General features: G+C 38.0%; 1 protein-coding gene across 2 annotated transcripts in view; it reads left to right on the top strand.

Annotated features, from left to right (window-relative positions):
• The window catches only part of LIFR (LIF receptor subunit alpha), a gene marked incomplete at both ends in the record, with an annotated part of 97068 nt that overhangs the window by 57622 nt on the left and 18228 nt on the right, over nucleotides 1-21218 (top strand). For both annotated transcript variants that reach the window (XM_079702199.1, XM_079702198.1), the window contains 7 exons: nucleotides 2417-2591; nucleotides 4818-5072; nucleotides 8403-8532; nucleotides 8976-9145; nucleotides 11158-11303; nucleotides 12476-12638; nucleotides 14756-14826. In XM_079702199.1, the coding sequence (XP_079558325.1) occupies nucleotides 2417-2591; nucleotides 4818-5072; nucleotides 8403-8532; nucleotides 8976-9145; nucleotides 11158-11303; nucleotides 12476-12638; nucleotides 14756-14826 (1110 nt within the window). The remainder of the gene's footprint in view (nucleotides 1-2416; nucleotides 2592-4817; nucleotides 5073-8402; nucleotides 8533-8975; nucleotides 9146-11157; nucleotides 11304-12475; nucleotides 12639-14755; nucleotides 14827-21218) is intronic.

Here is a 21218-nt window from a genome sequence, read left to right on the forward strand (position 1 = left end):
CTCTCTGAGGGCCTTCTGACTTACTTCCTGACCCTTTTCATATAAGAGCTCATGTGGATGCTGCCAATATTTGTATAGCACAAAGTGTGGCAAATAGCTGAGTATTCTGAGGTTTCTCAGGAGCTCCAGCAGCCTCCACTCCCAGTAGCCAACCCTTGGTTTGAAGAGATTAATACCTGGGTATACCTGTAACTCATTCAAGACAAACCTCTATGTTTTTCAACACATTTGTTAGGAAGCTATGGTTCATCCTCCTCCAGAGGATTCCTTTTATCATTGTCTTATGATGGATCCTCTTTTTCCTGAATTCCTTGTTTCCTCATTTTGGTGGAAGCATAAATTCTAGTAGTTATTTGCTATTTTTTGTAGATACTCTCTGCTAACTGCAGTGGTAGCTTACAGATACATTTTACTTAAAAAAAAATTAAATTAGTTGCCAGGAAAATTTAAAAGACTGTCAATTCCAAATATTGAGAAGATGCAGAAGGATTGGAACTTTCATACCCTTCTGGTGGGAATGTAAAATGCTACTTGATGAATACATTGAGATCCTATATTTCTGAAGATGTCTGTTCTGCATTCACTCATGATTGCTAGTTTAGCTGGGTAAAAGATCCTAGGTTGGGAAATTTTCTCAAGATTTTGAAGGCATTGTTCCATTTGCTTCTCATTGTGGATCTATCTTCATCTGTTGTGCTGGACACTCATTAGGCCCCTTTCAGTCTGAAAACACATGCCTGTCAGCTTGGGAAATTTTCTTATTTTATGTCTTTGATTTCCTCATCTCTTTTTTCTCCTAACTTCCGTTCTTTAGAAATTGTACCTTTCTGACCTTTCCTCTAATTATCTTATCATTCTTACATTCCGTCAGTATTTTGCTCTATTTTCTGAGCAGTTTTTCCTGAACTTTATCTTGCACTTTTGAATTTCTATTAATATAATTTTTAATATACAAGAGATCCCTTTTCTTAGTCCTTTTTTTAAAAAAAAATTTATCTTTTTTTTTTTTTTTTTTTTTTTTTTTTTACGGTATGCGGGCCTCTCACTGTTGTGGCCTCTCCCGTTGCGGAACACAGGCTACGGACGCGCAGGCTTCGCAGCCATGGCTCACGGGCCCAGCCGCTCCGCGGCATGTGGGATCTTCCCAGACCAGGGCACGAACCCGTGTCCCCTGCATCAGCAGGCGGACTCTCAACCACTGCGCCACCAGGGAAGCCCTATCATGTTCTTATTTCATGGATGCAATATCTCTTCTTATCTTTGAGGATATCAGTGATTTAAAATTTTTTTTCTTTCTGTGCATTCTGTTTTTTCACATTGCTTTTTTTTATTATTATTATTTTGATCTTTGACTTTCACATTCGAACTTTTTCTCCACTTTCTGGTCATCCTGGTTGCTGCTCATATTTAAGTGAGTGGTTCTTGAAAAATAAAACAAGTCTAATTGGAACTTTTGTTTGCCTGGGTGGGACTTGTTGGCTGGGGCATCACTGTATGTGATTAGGATGGGCTGTCAAGCTGGAAAAATTTTAATATTATTTTAGGTTTTTACCTTGACCTGTTCATGTGCTCCTTAGAAAAGTTTGCTTAGACTCTTACCTGGTGAGTATGTACCTGGCCATCAGTATCCTGGGGGCTGAGTAGGGAAGAAGGCAGGAGTGCCCCAGCCTTTAGAATGCATAGTTAGTTACCATTGCCCATCTGCTTTCCAGTGTCCAGAATCTTACCGGTATTGTTTCTTTAATTTTTTGCCCTTGTGCATCTGTGCCTTTTTAAAAAAAAAAAAAATCTTGTACTTTTGTTCTAGGGGAATTTCATGAAGTAAAGAGAAGGAAGTACATTTATTTAATCTGTTGTCTTTAACCAGAAGTCCCAAGGTCTCTTTTAGTATATCCTCATATATTTGGTTGAAATCTTGCCCATTTTCCACAATTGAAATTAAGCTTTCTATATTATTATAGGTTGCATATTTAAAAATAAAATTTGAAATATATGACACTTATATTAAAAAAATCCAGTCTAAAATAATAGTTTATTTTGTTGAAATGCTCTCCTCTCTTTGACTTTAACCCTTGGAGATAAAAAAGCATTAACTGTTTTTTCTCCATGAAAAATGGGACCATTTTAGGCAATGGTGTATTTTCTCGTGAACTGTATTGAATGTTTTGGAATATTAACATCTCGTGTAATGATGAAGTAGGCCCTAAAGTTGAAGAAGTAGACATAAATGAATCATAATTATTGTAACTACAACTCTCCTTTTATGCCTTATAGAAAACAGATAGTTTTACAAAAAAACAAAGCTTTGATTTACTTAGCTGGTAATTGTATACAGTCTGTTGTATTTTTTTAACCCTAAAGGAAAGCAGGACATAGTACTTGGAAATAGAATTTTGTGTTTGTGTTCATTTTGTAGGTGACCCACAACACAACTCTGAATGGCAGAGATACAATTCATCACTGGAGCTGGACTTCAGACATGCCCTTGGAGTGCGCCACTCACTATGTGGGAATTAGATGCTACATTGATGATCCTCAGTTCTCTGGTCGCAAAGAGTGGAGCGACTGGAGCCCACTGAAGAACATCTCTTGTAAGTGCATATTTAAAGAATTTTCGTTTCAGATGAATTAGATTACTCTTGCTTAAGGGTAGGGTTTACCCCACAGTTTTAGTTCTCTGAACCCCATTTGGATGCATGAGGGTCACCTGGGGATCTTCCAAGTCTTCCGCCCCAGAACATTTTGATTCAAAAACTCTGAGATAGGCTTCAGGAATCTGTATTTTTAAAGAACATACTGAGTGATTAGATAAACATCCAGGTTTAAAAATCACTTCGAATCGACATTGGAAGAACATTTAAAAATTTTATGGAGACGGTAATGAGATCAAGTCCATGTTTTTAAAATATAGCTCCCAATTTCTTGCCCATAGAGCAGACCGCTGTGAGCTGCAGTTACTGCAGAGAACATGGGAATCCGCAAGTATAGGACTTGCCTGGCAGTCCAGTGCTTAAGACTCCGAGCTTGCAATGAAGGGGGCACAAGTTTGACCCCTGGTTGGGGAGCTAAGATCCCGCATGCCATGTGGTGTGGACAAAAAAATAAAATTAAATTAACAGTGTGACTCTGCAGGTATATCAAAAATCATCTGTACATTGAATAAAACTCATGCAGATATAATGTTGGCAGTGTGAGATAGGGCCTAGAAAATTGTTGACAATAAAATAAAGTACTTTAAAAGGCTGGTAATCATTGTAGATTATTCACTCTAGTGACAATGTGGAGAAATGGATCAGAGGGAGGAAGGACTGGAAGCAGGCAGATTAATAAGGAGAATCTTGTAGTTCAGCAAAAGACAGTAAAGGTATAAAATAAGACACCTGGGTTTAAAAATGAAAAGAGGGAAGAAGTATGAAAACACTGAAGAGACCAAATTAGAATTAGTGACTATGCTTTTGGTAGGGGAGAAATACAGCCAAAGATGACTATTAGTTTGGGCAGCTGGGTAGCTGGTGATGCTGTCCAATGAGACAGAAACTATATGAACAAACTAGGCGGGAAAGATAAATTTCGATTTGAATGTGTTGAGCTTGAGGTAGCTGTGAAGTGCCTGGGAGCAATTTCTCATTGTCAGTTGGGAATACAAATTCGGCATCCAGGTGATTAGTTCGAACTGGAGATATACAGTTGACCCTTGAACAACTGGGGGTTAAGGGCTCCAACCCTCCATGTAGTGGAAAATCCACACATAATTTATAGTTAGCCCTCCATACCCGTGGAACCTCTGTATCTGTGGTTCCATATCCAAGAATTCAACCGACGGCAAATCCTGTAGTACTGTAGTATTTACTATTGAAAAAACTCCACACATAAGTGAACCCATGCAGTTCAAACCCGTGTTGTTCAAGGGTCAACTGTGTATTTGAGAATCGTTAACATACGTGATGTGAAAATTTTTAAATCTTGGAGGTTAACATAACTCAAGGAAAGGGGCATGAAGACCAAGGACACATCTCTTAGAAGCTTGTATGAGGAGGGGAGGATGGAAAAAAATGAGGCCAGCAAAGCAAACAGCAGCCGGAGGGTTAAGAGTAGCAAAAGTACGTAGTCTACACCCCAAGAGAGAAGGGAGTTGGAGAAGGAAGACTTTAGGCAACATACCAGATGCTGTGGAAGTTGAAGGAAAGGTTACTAAGACGTGGCCATTGGATTGAGCAGTTAGGCCATGGAGCCATTTTAGTAAAGTGGCCAGAGTAGAAGCCAGATTGCAGTAGATTAAAGAGTGAGTAGGTAGGAAGGAGACTAGAGATAATATTTTTAAATTGGCTATTTAGGAAAATAAAAACAAAGGGGTGGCTTTAACCTACAGAGTTGGGATTTTTTTAGAAAGCGCTTTTTAGGATGTGGAGTATTTAACCATGCATGTAAGCTGATGGAAAGTAGGATATCTGATCTAAATACATAGAATAATTTCAGAGGAATGGAATTATTTAATGTGTACCTTTTTCTTGGTGTGGATTTTTCACATGTGGATAAACCCACTTAATTTGAATGTTTAGATTTCTTAGATATTAATCTGTGACCTTACATGGTGACCTGCAGTCCCCTTTACTCCCCCACCATCACCCCGTCATAAGTAAATAAAACCACACACATTTTTATTTCTTGTGTATGTCTGGCTCCTTTGAAACCTGGGAGGCATACCTTATCTTTGGGCCACCATAATTACAAAATACCTAACAGTGTGTTTTATGTACACTGGGCTAATTTATGTAAAAGACTTCTAAAGTATTTATAATTCCTTTTGCTCTTTCTAGGGTCTCCTGATTCTCAGACTAAGGTTTTTCCTCAAGACAGAGTGCTACTTGTAGGCTCAGATATAACAGTATGTTGTGTGACTCAAGAAAAAGTGTTATCAGCACAGATTGGCAGTACATATTGTCCCCTTATCCATCTTGATGGGAAAAATGTTGCAATCAAGATCCGTAATATTTCTGCTTCCGAAAGTAGTGGAACAAATGTGGTTTTCTCCGTAGAAGATAACATGTTTGGAACAGTTATTTTTGCAGGATGTAAGTATATAATTATTTTTTTAAGAAAAGAGTTCCTATTAATATGTTTTGATCCTCTTTGAAAGCCTTAATGCTTTTTTGGGGGGATTATTTTATTTATTTCTTATTTTTTTATTCTTTGATACAAATGACATATGAGGGTACCAGCATATTTGCTTGTTTTAAGGTGAGTTCTAAGCTTGTTTTCTACATACCTGTGTATCTATATAATTTGTAGCTTTTGTAATAAGATTTGAAACATTCATCTGCTAATTTTTAGTTTAAATTCTTAGTTAACAGCTTTGTTGAGTCAAGGACAGGTAGTATATAATATTTCTTATTCCTACATCATTTAGGAATTTTTTCATATAAATTAATTTCCCACCTAATTAAAGCATACCTTTTTTCTAAGTACCTGAATTAAAGAAATTGTAATGATTTTACACAAAATCTTTCAAAAGCATAACCTACGCTTCTCTGATGAGAGGAGGGTGGCTGCAGGACATGGTGGGAGGAAGAGTCCCCCCTCACTGTGTTTTGTGTCTGATGTACTCTCCGTAATGCAGGGGCATCTTTTAACATGGTCACTTCTACATTCCATGATGTTTCCAAAAGTTGTTGTGGGTGGACTGCCCTACCTATATGGCTTGTGTTGTGCATCCACAGAGACTTTTTTTTCTTTTCTTTTTTTTTTTTTTTTTTGCGGTACGCGGGCCTCTCACTGTTGTGGTGCGGAGCACAGGCTCCGGACGCGCAGGCTCAGCGGCCATGGCTCACGGGCCCAGCCGCTCCGCGGCATGTGGGATCTTCCCGGACTGGGGCCCGACTGCGCCACCAGGGAAGCCCCACAGATAGTTTTGTATTTAGAATTTTTCTGTCCCCTCCCCTGTGGTAACTGTAATGTTACAGTGCACTGATGGCTTTGCCTCCAGCAGTGCTTCCCTTCCTGCTCACATTCGGAACTTAACGTTTCTAGTGGTCCGAAGGTCTCATGAATAAAGTGTGTGAAATGTAGTGAACGGATTTTGTCATTTTCTTTTGCTCACTCAGTGATTTTTCTTATGATTGTCAGTTATGCTGTGGATCAGCCGCTTTCAGTCACTTTTTTACTTCCATAGGAATTTATGATAAATTACATTCAGTTGCTGATAGATTCCCAAAGGAAGGGGATTAGGTGCCCTTCTCAGCTTGATGGCTGTAACCTTACTCTCTTTTTGCCTTCCAGTAAGGCATTTTGGAATTCAAGTGAGAGTGAGGATATATTTGAATTTAAATTTTAGAAATTTAAAAAATTAAATTTTCTTTCCTAAATGGAATTTTAGGAAGTGATGTGCAACATTCCTCACAAATGATCATGGAGTCTAAGTAAAGAACCAGTGTAGTGAAACTCCTTGATAAGTGATATCAAAAAGTGAGATACTCACTTAAAAGAATGAAATAAAAAATTAAAACTTAAAAGATGAGATATTCACTGTTTTTATTGTTTCTAACAATGTTCTAATCTTTTGTCATAGTGCTAGAGCAAACCTATTTAGTTCATAATTTAGCTTTCATTTATAACATTTGGAGGTTGAAATATTGATCAATATTTGTCAATTCAGGAACAGCAGTAACATTTCACTTCAGAGGGAGCTCTTTAGAAATTTGCAGCAAGGGCAGACTGCGGTGTGAGTTAGGGATCAAGATTTACTTTCCTTTCCCGTATGGGTAGCCTGTTATCCCATCATTTACTGAAAAGGCTGAAAATAATGTTAGAATCAGCTTGTCAGTTTTCCCCTATACACACACATACACATTCAAATGTGCCAGGATTGTGATTGATATTACATTAAATCTATCAATTTAGGAGGATTTTTATTCTTACAATATTGAGTCTTCCAAACCATGAACATGGTATAGCCTTCCATTTATTTAGATTTTCTTTGATTTATTTTAGTGATATGAGGTCTTTTATATCTTTTGGTAAATTTATTCCTAGGTGTTTGATGTTTTCTGGTGCCATTAAAAATTGATGTTTTTAAATTGCGTTTTCTATATACTGCTATATAGAAAGACAATTGATTTATACCGAGCTTTTACCTAGCTTCAATTGATTCTTTTGTAAGTGAATTTCTTTGAAAAGAAAATCAGTATATTTCAAGTACTGCCCTCTCATATTTTTTTCTCCTTCAATTTTTCCTTCTACTTCTGTCTAGTTTGCTCCTGTTATTTGGATTTTAAGTATTTCAACTTAATATATCGGCCAGATCCTAAAATAATCAGCATTTTAAATATCCTCAAAATTTGGGGTATGTGAATTTAATAAAATGACCAAAAGTTTGTCCTTAAGTTTAAAACAGTTTTCAAAATAAATATGTCAGTGTTAGTTTTATTATCCAGTTGGTAAACTTTCATATAAATACTCATTACTGCTCTTAATGTTACCTAAGATATTTGAAGGATGTAATGCTAATCTCTGGGGAAAGTATGTGAAATTTTCTAAGTCTTTTTGATAAACTAAGGACTATTTTAAAAATTCAGGTTTTTAAAAATAAAGTGATCTTTTAGACTTTTTCAGTGAGTAGATAGTCATTTAACAAAACTTACTTCCATGGAAGATAGTTTGGATAAATATGACAGTAGGAAATGTCAGTTTCTGTATATGCTTGGATAAGTAAGATTACAGAAATATCACTTTCTGTAATCAGTGTCAGACTGTAGAATTTTTATTCATCACTCTGTCTCACAAAACAAAAACAAAACAACTTTTTTTCTTTTTCTAGTCTTGCCCCTACAAAAACAGAACAGTCTCATTAAAGAAGAAAAACAACAAAAGATCAGTAGTCACTTGGAATATAGGGATATGTAGAATTTTACCAAGAGTGACTTTGTAAATAATAGTCCTTATAACTTATTTAAGAACTCTGAAACTTGTACCATGGCTTATACTGACTTACGATTTGGTACTTCTTTTCAAATCACAGTATAAAAAGGATAGGTAATAATACTTTTAACCTGTAGATTTTTCTGATTTAACTAGTTGGACAAAGTTTCCTTTGAGAGATTTGATGGACTCTGAAATGGGATTTAAGGGAAAAACATGATAGTTGATCTCTTCAGGTTGCTATTGGGGAGTTTCCAAATGAGCTAATGGTCACTCTTAAGTCTATGTTAATCCATCACTCCTAATGTAATATGAACTCTGAAACAACATGCTATACAAAAAACGGTAATTCCTGCACCATTCGGAATGTAAGCAAATGATTTTTTAAGGAAATTGTCCAAAATGTAATTAACATTTATGAAACATAACGTTTTCAGAGAAAATGTACATAATCAAAGTAACTACCTTTCTTTCTTTTTTTTTATTAGATCCACCTGATATTCCTCAAAAACTGAACTGTGAGACATATGACTTAAAAGAGATTATATGCACTTGGAATCCAGGAAGACCGACGTTCTTGGTGGGCCCACGCAATACAAGTTACACTTTATTTGAAAGGTAAAGGTCTCTGGGAAAGGTTGTCAAACAGTGAGGAGTACCTTGGAAGGATATTAAATGACATAAGAAGATGCTCTGTTTCATTTATGAGAACAAATATAAAGCAAAATATGCTGTAGAAAATTGGGTATACTATAAATACTGCACTTTAAACACATGCAGACTCGATATCTTGTTGTCTTTTTTAAAAAGCCTCTAGAAGGAAGAACCCTCAAATATGAATAGAGACTGTCTCTGGGTAGTGGGCTTAATGGCTGATTTTTTTCTTCTGTTTTCTGCATTGTATATATTTTCTTCCCTGAATATGTAGTATATCTATAATTAGAAATACAAACTTTTTAAAAAAAACATTTATTAGAAATTTACCCGTTCATCTTTTCCTGCAATAAATCTCTTGCCATTTTGAAATTATTTTAATATTCCTTAATGTTCTCTTAATTCAGTTTTTCAGGAAAATATGTTAGATTTAAAAGAGTTGAGTTGTCCACAAATGAAAGCTATCAGTTGTTCTTTCAAATGCTTCCAAATCAAGAAATATACAATTTTACGTTGAATGCTCGAAATCCTCTGGGTCAATCAGAATCAACACTTTTAGTTAACATAACTGAAAAAGGTAAGCTGCTGCATAAACCAGTGTCTTAAAAATAACTTTAGAAGTGGTAAAATGTCTTGAGATTAATGAAAAGTGCTTCTAGGGATTTCTTTTTACTGATTATTTCCTTTATAGTTACTTAATACTAATTTTGTAAATTTCATTTAAAAATCTTTATAATTTCAAGTTTCACTGTTTTATTAAATTCAAATAAAAATTTGAATTAATTGTTTCATAGAAATTGTAAGTGGCTTTATCTGATAGTTTTTGATTTCTGAAAATAGTTTTTTGCCCAATTTTTTTTTTGCGGTACGCGGGCCTCTCTCTGTTGTGGCCTCTCCCGTGGTGGAGCACAGGCTCTGGACGCGCAGGCTCAGCGGCCATGGCTCACGGGCCTAGCTGCTCTGCAGCATGTGGGATCCTCCCAGACTGGGGCACGAACCCGTGTCCCCTGCATCGGCGGGTGGACTCTGAACCACTACACCACCAGGGAAGCCCTGCCCAATTTTTAAAACCTTTTTATTTTGAAATAGTTGTAGACTCACAGGTGGTTGCAAAAATAATTACAGTCCTTCATCCGACTTTCTCAGTGGTAGCATGTTATGTAACTGTAGTACCATGTCCAAATTAGGCAGTTGACCCTGGTTCAACACTGAACCAGACTACTGACCTTGCTCTGTTTTCACCAGTTTTTATATGCATTTAATTGTGTGTGTATGTGTGTGTATGTGTGTGTGTGGTTCTGTGCAGTCGGATCCACGTACAGATTCACGCCACCCACCAATACAGTTCAGATACAGAGCTCTTCTGTCGCCCACAGGAACTGCCTCCCGCTGTCACTGTAGCAACACCACCCCCACCCCCATCAACACACACGGGCACGTGCTAGAATCTCTGTTCCTGGAAAACAGCTAGTCTGTTCCTCATCGCTATTGTTTTGTTATTTGGGGAATGATGTGTAAATGGAGTTGTACACTATTTAACCTTTAGAGGTTGGCATTTTTTACTAAGGAAGATGTCCTTGAGATCCATCCAAGTATGTATCAGTAAATAGTTTGTTCCTTTTTACTGCTGATGATTTCTGAAATTTTACCAACCCTATTAATGTACAGCTCAAAATAGAAATAAAAGAGTCCTGTCTTTTTGGCACTCATTCCTGTGGTCATTCCATGTGTATCTACTCTGTGCCAGGCTCTGCAACACACAGAGCAGTGGCGTAGAGGCCTTCTCTTAGAGACAGTCAGGGGCGTAAGGGCTTAAACCAAATGCATTATAATACAGCCTGGCAAGTGATTAGTAGATGCTCCTGTTGCCTTACTTGTGAATATAAGTCACTTTTATCAATTATTCCTTATCATCATCATCTTTGTTATGTCTTGATTTTTTTCCATAAGGTCATAAAAGCTACATCTTATACTTGCATGGCAGTTTTATATATGTTTTTCTGCCCTCTGCCACTTCAGCCATATCTTCCACGTGATTCTTTCCCGTCACTCAATGTGGTATATGCACTATCACCAGTGTAATGTGCAGTTTGCTTCACTGTACCTTTGTTCTTGCCAAGACCCCAGCCTGAAATGATTTTCTGCAACTGTTTTGCCAGTTTCATTCTGATTCATCCTTCAGAGCTCATCTTAAGTCCTATCTTCACTGTACATCTACACTTACATCTAAATTCCTGTAGCAGTGAATATCTGTACCATGCATTTAGGACTTAATGTATATACTCTTGTTGATTTTCCTTCTTTCTGTTTGTCAGTCCCCAAGTAAATGAGGGGCTCCTTAAAGGTAGAGACTGACTTACTACCTTTTAGTATTTCTGATGCCAACTGAGGAACCTTGATTGTGAATGGTTCTTAAACAATGCTGGCCTGGTGTCAGCAGTAAAGGTGAGATTTGTATTCCACACAACAGTGGGTGGAACATTGTTGATCAGCACTGATGACATCTCTTCTTTTTTTTGTTTTCTTTGACTCTCATTTGTCATATTAGAAAAGAGCTTTTAAAGTAATCTTTGAAAATTGTATTTACAGTTCATCCCCATATTCCTACTTCAATCAAAGTGAAGGATATCAGTTCAACAGCTGTTACACTTTCCTGGCATTTACCGGGCAGCTTTGCAAAGATTAAACTGTTATGTCAAATTGAAATTAATAAAACTAACTCAGTACATGAATTGGTGAGTAAGATTCTTCTGTAAACTTACTTTGAGGTTATTTTGGATAAAATACTTAGTTTTCAAAAAGAATTAAGTAAATTGGTATGCATAAGTGCTCAGATTACTTATAGAGATTTACTAAGAGTGAAGACATTATATATCAATATCATAACAGCATTATATTTAGCACTTAAAAACAATTATAATACCGGATATTATAGAACGTAAGTTTGACTTTTACTACTCAGAATATTTCCAGGTCTAGTATAGTACCTGGCATGTAACTGGTGCTCAATAAATTTATGAATGAATTAGTAGTTTTTGCTGTAACCGTTGGTGTTAGTTAATGGACTAATTGGCACCAAAGAGAAGATGTGATTTTTAAAACTGGTAAGTGCAGCAATAGGAGCAAGTTATAATTGGGCATTATAAGTCAAAACAGGGCTTTTTAGTACATTTTAAATACTTAGGTTGACTTTTATGCTGCACCATCTTGTAATTTGGAGTAGGTCCAAAATAAATGATGTACTTAAATAGTCACTTGGAAACTTACTGATAATTTCTAGAAAATCAGTCAACCTGCAAAACGTAACCCAGAAAGCTTCTTTGCAATAAGTAATTGGGAACTCAGAGACTTTCCTGAGGCATGCAAATTCTCAGATTTGTTTAGAATTGCTTCATCTTAATTTATTTAGTTTAAATATTGAATAGTCTACTTGTTTAGCACCACACTAGAGGTTCTAAGTGCCATGTAAAAAAAGATGCATAAGATGATGCCTGCCTCCAGTCAGTTTCCAAATATCATCTGAATAATGTATTTAATCCTCAAGGTCATCTTAGATTACTAAGTTATATTAAGGTATATTGCATTACCATTAACCATTGACTGAATATCATCTTCTCTGCGTAATTAATTGACCATTATTACTTAGATCCAACATTTGGACTAAAAAGATACCTCAATTTTATTTATTGCTGTTGCAGAACATAATTTCACTGATTTGGCATTTATATAAGAATTAAAATATAGTGGATGAACTGTCTTTGGTTTTATAGAGGTAAACTCTTATGACATTCAGTCAATTTATGTTACAAATTTGGGAGGCTTTCTTCTAAAAAAAGTATATGAGTGTATGTATGTATTCATATACATGTGATATTATATATGTAATATATATGTTTGTTTCTAATAGCGAAATATCACAATGAGAGGAATAGAAAATTCAAGTTATCTTGCTGCTGTGGATAAGTTAAATCCATATACTATATATACTTTCCGGATTCGTTGTTGTACTGACCCCTTCTGGAAGTGGAGCAAGTGGAGCAATGAAAAACAATATTTAACCACAGAAGCCAGTAAGTTAACTGAATGACTTATGGCTAATTATTACTATGGATCCTGAAATTTTGTTTTTAAAAGAAAATGTCACCAAAGTGACTAAAAGCAGGAGAATGTTTAGATATATTGTGTAACTATATAATATCTGCTAGTAAAATATCGGACAGACATTTTAAATGATGGTTTTTCAAGTTTTGTGATAATATGGAAAAATCCTTGGCATGTGTTACATGAAAGGACTGGGCTACCCTATCCACAATATGATTGCAACTGTATTAAAATGATACATAGGAAACCAAACTTGAAACTGTAGTAAGATTATGGAGTGATTTTTCTCACACTCTTTCCTCCTATTCCTGGAGTTTTCATAACCTATTTAGAGTGTCTCTTTATTGAAAACAATTATTAATAAAGCTAATTTGGTGGAATTTTTATTTGTGACCTAGGCCTGAGAAATGGATGGGACTACAAGTTCTTGAACTTTAGTTTCTGTGGTACACCCAGGTCAATATATCTATAAAATCAGGTAACTGGTTTTCTAAGTATGATAATCTCTAAAGACAGAATGAGATACTATTCTTGATTAAGCAGGTGTCAGCTTTAAAACAAAGCAAAAAATTTAGAAATAGGTGTGATTTTCAGAAGTCATTCAACAAAAGATAGCAAAAGCTTTATTTGAACTATATAATATAGGGAATATAAAATTTCTTCCAAAAAATTTAACAAACAGTAAGATAAAAAATGACAGGTATTAACCCAGATTTTGTCTCTCTACATGAAGACTAGAAAGATGAGAGAGGATCCTTACAGTACATGTAAGAATTATTTGGATCATGCTTGAGTCCAGGGAGAGAGTGTATTAGTTATCTATTGCTATGACAAATTACCTCAGAACTCAGTGGCTTAAAACAGCAAACGTTTGTTATCTCACAGTGTCTGTGGATCAGAAATTCAGACAGCTTAGCTGAGGCTACAGTCAGGATGTGGGTAGGGGCTGCAGGCTTGATTGGGGCTAGAGGATTGGCTTTCAGGATGGTTCAGTCACATGCCTGTTGGCAGGAGGCCTCAGTTCCTCACCATGCGGGCCTCTCCATAGGGCTACTGGAGTGTCCTCAACATGGCAACCAGCAACTCCCAGACTTAGTGATCAAAGAGAGAACAAGGCAACCTCCACAATGTCTTTTATGTCCTAGCCTCAGAAGGGACATACATCACATCTGCCATACCCTACTTGTCACACAGGCCAACGCTGATACAGTGTGGGAGGGACCACACAAGGGCATGAATGTCAGGAAGCGAGACCAATATCATTGGTCATTGTGGAGACTGGCTGCTTTTGCTTTCAGTTGATGAGCTGTTGGTGCCAAGAGGAAACATTTTATTTATGCCTCATTAAGATGAATTCATTTAACAAATACTTGTTGAGTATCCACCATGTGTCAGGAATTGTTCTAGTTACTAGGAATATAGCAGGGAATAAAACAGCAGTCTCTGCCCATGGAGTTTATAGGATAGTGGACTAGAAATGAGTTTTTAAAATATGTATATAATAGCGTATTGGATGGCAGTGAGTGCCACAGAAAAAAATAAAACCTAGACAGAGGGCTAGGGAATGAAGGCCAGGCGGTTGAGGAGGGAGGTTGCAATTTTAAATAGAGTAGCTGGAAGAGACTTCACTAATAAGGTAACACTTGATCTGAGATATCAAGGAGGTGGTGAAGGAAGCTACGTGGTTAATTCAGAGGAGAAAAGTTCTAGGCAGAGGAAGAGAGGGCATAGGAAGTGCAGAAAGCCTGGGACAGGTGTCCTTGGCATGTCTGAGGAACAGCCAGGAAACCAGTGTGTAGCCAGAGCCAGCTTGAGTAAGGGGGAAGAGACAGATGTGAGATGGAGAGGCAGCCTTGGACCCATTTTTGAGGGACTTGAGGGTGATTTTAGCCCATTGTAAGGGGCCTTGTGTTTTGTAGACATTTGGAGCTCAGCTTTTCCATTGCTCCATTTTCTAAGTGGAAGCCACTGACTTCTTCACATTTTTTTTGAGAATTTCAAAAACCTAGACAAAAATTTCAAATACCACCATCCCACTTATTGATCTTATCAACTTCAAATACTAACTTTTAAATCTCTTTTATAGTTCCTTCAAAGGGACCAGATACTTGGAGAGAGTGGAGTTCTGACGGAAAAAATTTAATAATATATTGGAAGGTAAATATCTAATTCTTCCTTGAATATTTAAATAACTTTATTATGCTGAACTACTTAACTTACATATGGTACCTGGGTTATCAGGCAGCCAGGACTTCCCAGACTGGCTTAGCATATAGTATTGCTGAGAATGTAACCTGGCTTCTAAAAGCCCCAGATTCCACATCACTGCAGATGCACCACAGTCACTGTAGTGAGGATCTCTGTGTCAAGAGCTGAGCATTCTTTAGTTTGATTTTATGAGGCCTGTAAAGGACTAAGGATTTCATGAATTCCATCTCTCTCACTTTAGTCAGAAATGCAGCCAGAAACCACAAGTTAGAATCTCAAGTGTTCATGTTGCATTTTCAATTCAATGACTAGGAAACCAACTTTTTATATATATCATGTGTAATTTGTTGTCCCCTAAGTAAGTTGCATTATAATATGACAATTATAAAGTTTTACATAGTTTTCTAAAATTTTAGATAAAATATGAATTGCATTATGTTTTACTAGCTTTTCCTTACCAGAGCAGATGTTTTTGTTGCTGTATTTTTTAATCTGATTTATGAACATCAAAACCATGAACAGTTGTCTTCTACACCAGATTTCATAGGAACAGTTATAACCAGATTCTTTTAAACAGTGAATTTTGTTATTGAAATTTAAACTATTATTTTTATAAAAATTTGACATCTTTACAGCTTTAAGTAAAGTAAATCTTTGAAGTCTGTGAGCAAGTTGTATACACATTCCATTGCTTTGAGGTTGTCTGTATATGACTGTGCATCCCCTCTTACTCTTGATTAGCAAATCCCCTGGCTACTCTCAGTTGTCTGTCAGATTTCACAATAATATAGTAACAATGATATAAATTACTTCAATGTGAGAAAGTTTAGAATATTGTTCAAACGAGATAAATGTTGAACCGAGGATTAAAAATATTGAAGCGATTTGGATTATAACTTCAGTGACTAGTTGATGGTTCTGCCATATTTGGTTGGAAAATTAAGTTGTTTTAGACATGTTGAGTTTTTTAAACATGTGCCACGAGGATATCTGAGTACAGTTCAGTAGGAGGTGGTTTGATGTAAGGCTCTGGAGCTCAGGAGAGGTCTGAGCTAAAGACATAGCTGTGAGTAGGCATATAAATGGGATCACTCAGGGAGAGCACGCAGGGTAGAAAGAGGCCAAGAGTGGAACTGTAGGTGATGGCAGGATATAAAGGACCAGCAAAGGAGGAGGATCCAGCAGGAGAGATTGGGGAGGCCAGAGAGGCAGGAAGACCAGAAGAAAATAGCTTTTGTAGAAACCAGGGGAGGGGGATGTGTGAAGGAATGAATAGTATCAAATGAAACCCACAAGTCTTAGGATGGTAACATGTCCACTTTACCAGGCCATTGGAGAGCCATCGGGGACGTCTGTTGGAGCAGTGTCTGCAACGCAGTATTAATGTCAGTGTCAGTCTGAAGCAGAGGGTCCCATGCACTGCTATATAAATTGGAGCAATTACTTTAAAAAGCAGTTTAGCTATATAAATAAAAAAGTTTGAATGTGAGGGAGACCTTCAAGATGGTGGAGGAGTAAGATGTGGAGATCACCTTCCTCCCCACAAATACATCAGAAATACATCTACACGTGGAACAACTCCTACAGAACACTTACTGAACACTGGCAGAAGACCTCAGACTTCCCAAAAGGCAAGAAACTCCCCACATACCTGGGTAGGGCAAAAGAAAAACAGAAAAAACAGAGGCAAAAGAATAGGGATGGGACCTGCACCTCTAGGAGGGAGCTGTGAAGGAGGAAAAGTTTCCACACACTAGGAAGCCCCTTCACTGGCGGAGACGGGGTGGCGGGGGGGAAGCTTTGGAGCCATAGAGGAGAGCGCAGCAACGGGTGCAGAGGACAAACTGGAGAGATTCCCACACAGAGGATCGGTGCCAAACAGCACTCACCAGCCTGCGAGGCTTGTCTGTTCCCCCGCCAGGGCAGGTGGGGGCTGGGAGCTGAGGCTCGGGCTTCGGAAGTCAGACCCCAGGGATAGGACTGGGGTTGGCTGCGTGAACACAGCCTGAAGGGGGCTAGTACACCACAGCTAGCCAGGACGAAGTATGGGAAAAAGTCTGGAACTGTCTAACAGGCAAGAGACCATTGTTTCGGGGTCCACGAGGAGAGGGGATTCAGAGCACCGAGTAAACGAGCTCCAGAGACGGGCATGAGCCGCGGCTATCAGCGTGGACACCAGAGACGGTCATGAGACACTAAGGCTGCTGCTGCAGCCACCAGGAAGCCTGTGTTCAAGCACAGGTCACCATCCCCAGCTCCCCTCTCAGGAGCCTGTGCAGCCCGCCACTGCCAGGGTCCCGTGATCCAGGGACAACTTCCCCGGGAGAACACACGGTGTGCCTCAGGCTGGTGCAACGTCAGGCAGACCTCTCCCACCGCAGGCTTGCCCTGCATTCCGTACCCCTCCCTCCCCCCAGCCTGAGTGAGCCAGAGCCCCCTAATCAGCTGCTACTTTAACCTCGTCCTGTCTGAGCTAAGAACAGACACCCTCAGGTGACCTACACGCAGAGGCGGGGCTAAGTCTAAAGCTGAACCCCAGGAGCTGTGTGAAAAAAGAAGACAAAGGGAAATTTCTCCCAGCAGCCTCAGGAGCAGCAAATTAAATCTCTACAGTCAACTTGATGTACCCTGTGTCTGTGGAATACCTGAATTATTGTCAACGAATCATCGCAAAGTTGAGGCAGTGGACTTCGGGAGGAATTGTAGACTTGGGGTTTGCTTTCTGCATCTAATTTGTTTCTGGTTTTATGTTTATTTTAGTTTTTAGAGTTTATTATCATTGGTAGATTTGTTTATTGATTTGGTTGCTCTCTTTTTTTCTATATAGATATATATATTTTTTCCTTTTTCTGTGAGTGTGTATGTGTATGCTTCTTTGTGTGAATTTGTCTGTATAGCTTTGCTTTTACCACTTCTCCTAGGCGTGTGTCTGTCCGTTTTTTTTTTTTTGTTTTCTTTCTTTTTGTATAGTTTTTAGCACTTGTTATCATTGTTGGATTTTGTTTTTGGATTTGTTTGCTCCCTTCTTTCTTTCTTTATTTTTCCTTTATTATTTTTAATTAATTATTTATTTTATTTATACATTTATTTATTTATTTTTGGCTGCGTTGGGTCTTTCTTGCTGTGTGCGGGCTTTTCCCTAGTTGTGGTGAGCGGGGGTTACTCTTCGTTGCTGTGTGCAGGCTTCTCATTGCAGTGGCTTCTCTTCTTGCGGAGCATGGGCTCTAGGCACGCAGGCTTTGGTAGCTGTGGCTCGCAGGCTCTGGAGTGCAGGTTCAGAAGTTGTGGCACATGGGCTAAGTTGCTGCATGGCATGTGGAATCTTCCCAGACCAGGGCTCGAACCTGTGTCCCCTGCATTGGCACGTGGATTATCAACCACTGCGCCACCAGGGAAGCCCAATTTTTGTTATTTTTAATAATTTTTTTTATTTTGTATTTTAATAACTTATTTTGTTTTATTTTTTTTTCCTTCTTTTTTTTCTCCCTTTTCTTCTGAGCTATGTGGCTGACAGGGTCTTGGTGCTCAGGCCGGGTATCAGGCCTGAGCCTCTGAGGTGGGAGAGCCAAGTTCAGGAGATGGGTCCACCAAGACCTCCCAGCTCCACATAATACCAAACAGAGAAAGCTCTCCCAGAGATCTCCATCTCAACACTAAGACCCAGCTCCACTCAACGACCAGCAAGCTACAGTGCTGGACACCCTATGCCAAACAACTAGCAAGACAGGAACACAACCCCACCCATTAGCAGAGAGTCTGCCTAAAATCATAATAAGGTCACAGACACCCCAAAACACACCACTGGATGCGGTCCTGCACACCAGAAAGACAAGATCCAGCCTCATCCCCCAGAACACAGGCACCAGTCCCCTCCACCAGGAAGCCTACACAACTCACTGAACCAACCTTACCCACTAGGGGCAGACACCAAAAACAACGGGAACTACAAACCTGCAGCCTGCGAAAAGGAGACCCCAAACACAGTAAGTTAAGCAAAATGAGAAGACAGAGAAATACACAGCAGATGAAGGAGCAAGGTAAATACCCACCAGACCAAACAAATGAAGAGAAATAAGCAGTCTTGAAAAAGATTTCAGAGTAATGATAGTAAAGGTGATCCAAAATCGTGGAAATAGAATAGAGAAAATACAAGAAACGTTTCACAAGGACCTAGAAGAAGTAAAGAGCAAACAAACAATGATGAACAACACAATAAACGAAGTTAAAAATTCTCTAGAAGGAATGAATAGCAGAATAACTGAGGCAGAAGAACGGATAAGTGACCTGGAAGATAAAATAGTGGAAATAACTACCGCAGAGCAGAATAAAGAAAAAAGAACGAAAAGAATTGAGGACAATCTCTGAGACCTCTGGGACAACATTAAATGCACCAACATTCAAACTATAGGGGTCCCAGAAGAAGAAGAGAAAAAGAAAGGGACTGAGAAAATATTTGAAGAGATTATAGCTGAAAACTTCCCTAATATGGGAAGGGAAATAGTCATCAAGTCCAGGAAGCGCAGAGAGTCCCATACAGGATAAATCCAAGGAGAAACATGCCAAGACACATATTAATCAAACTATCAAAAGTTAAATACAAAGAAATATTAAAAGCATCAAGGGAAAAGCAACAAATAACATACAATGGAATCCCCATAAGGTTAACAGCTGATCTTTCAGCAGAAATTCTCCAAACCAGGAGGGATTGGCAGGACATATTTAAAGTGATGAAAGGGAAAAACCTACAACAAAGACTACTGTACCCAGCAAGGATCTCATTCAGATTTGACAGAGAAATTAAAAGCTTTACAGACAAGCAAAAGCTAAGAGAATTCAGCACCACCAAACCAGCTTTACAACAAATGCTAAAAGAAGTTCTCGAGGCAGGAAACACAAGAGAAGGGAAAAACTTAAAATTACAAACCTAAAACAATTAACAAAATGGTAATAGGAAATACATATCAATAACTACCTTAAGTGTAAGTGGAATAAATGCTCCAACCAAAAGACATAGCCTGGCTGAATGGATACAAAAACAAGACCCATATATGTGCTGTCTACAAGAGACCCACTTCAGACCTAGGGACACGTACAGACTGAAAGTGAGGGGATGGAAAAAGATATTCCATGCAAATGGAAATCAAAAGAAAGCTGGAGTAGCAATTCTCATATCAGACAAAATAGACTTTAAAATAAAGACTATTACAAGAGACACAGAGGAACACTACTTAACGATCAACAGATCAATCCAAGAAGGAGATATAACAATTATAAATATTTATGCACCCAACCTAGGAGCACCTCAATACATAAGGCAAATCCTAACAGCCATAAAAGGGGAAATCAACAGTAACACAATCATAGTAGGGGATTTTAACACCCCACTTTCATCAATGGACAGATCATCTAAAATGACAATAAATAAGGAAACACAAGCTTTAAATGATACATTAAAAAGATGGACTTAATTAGTACTTATAGGACATTCCATCTAAAAACAACAGAATACACTTCTCAAGTGCTCATTGCACATTCTCCAGGATAGATCATATCTTGGGTCACAAATCAAGCCTTGGTAAATTTAAGAAAATTGAATTCTTATCAAGTATCTTTTCCAACCACAACGCTCTAAGACTACATATCAATTACAGGAAAAAATCTGTAAAAAATACAAACACATAGAGGCTAAACAATACACTACTAAATAACCAAGGATCACTGAAAAAACCAAAGAGGAAATCAAAAAATACCTAGAAACAAATGACAATGAAAACACAACAACTGAAAACCTATGGGATGCAGCAAAAGCAGTTCTGAGAGGGAAGTTTATAGCAATACAATCCTGCCTCAAAAAACAAGACACATCTCAAACAACCTAACCTTACACCTAAAGCAATTAGAAACAGAAGAGCAAAGAAACCCCAAAGTTAGCAGAAGGAAATAAATCATAAAGATCAGATCAGAAATGAATGAAAAAGAAATGAAGAAAACAGTAGCAAAGATCAATAAAACTAAAAGCTGGTTCTTTGAGAAGATAAACAAAATTGATAAACCATTAGACAGACTCATCAAGCAAAAAAGGGAGAAGACTCAAATCAACAGAATTAGAAATGAAAAAGGAGAAGTAACAACTGACACTACAGAAATACAAAGGCTCATGAGAGATTACTACAAGCAACTGTATGCCAGTAAAATGGACAACCTGGAAGAAATGGACAAATTCTTTAGAAAGCACAACCTTCTGAGACTAAACCAGGAAGAAATAGAAAATATGGGGGCTTCCCTGGTGGCACACTGTTTGAGAATCTGCCTGCCAATGCAGGGGACACGGGTTCGAGCCC

The sequence above is a fragment of the Hyperoodon ampullatus genome, assembly GCF_949752795.1.
Source record: "Hyperoodon ampullatus genome assembly, chromosome: 4".
Classification (NCBI taxonomy): Eukaryota; Metazoa; Chordata; class Mammalia; order Artiodactyla; family Ziphiidae; genus Hyperoodon; species Hyperoodon ampullatus.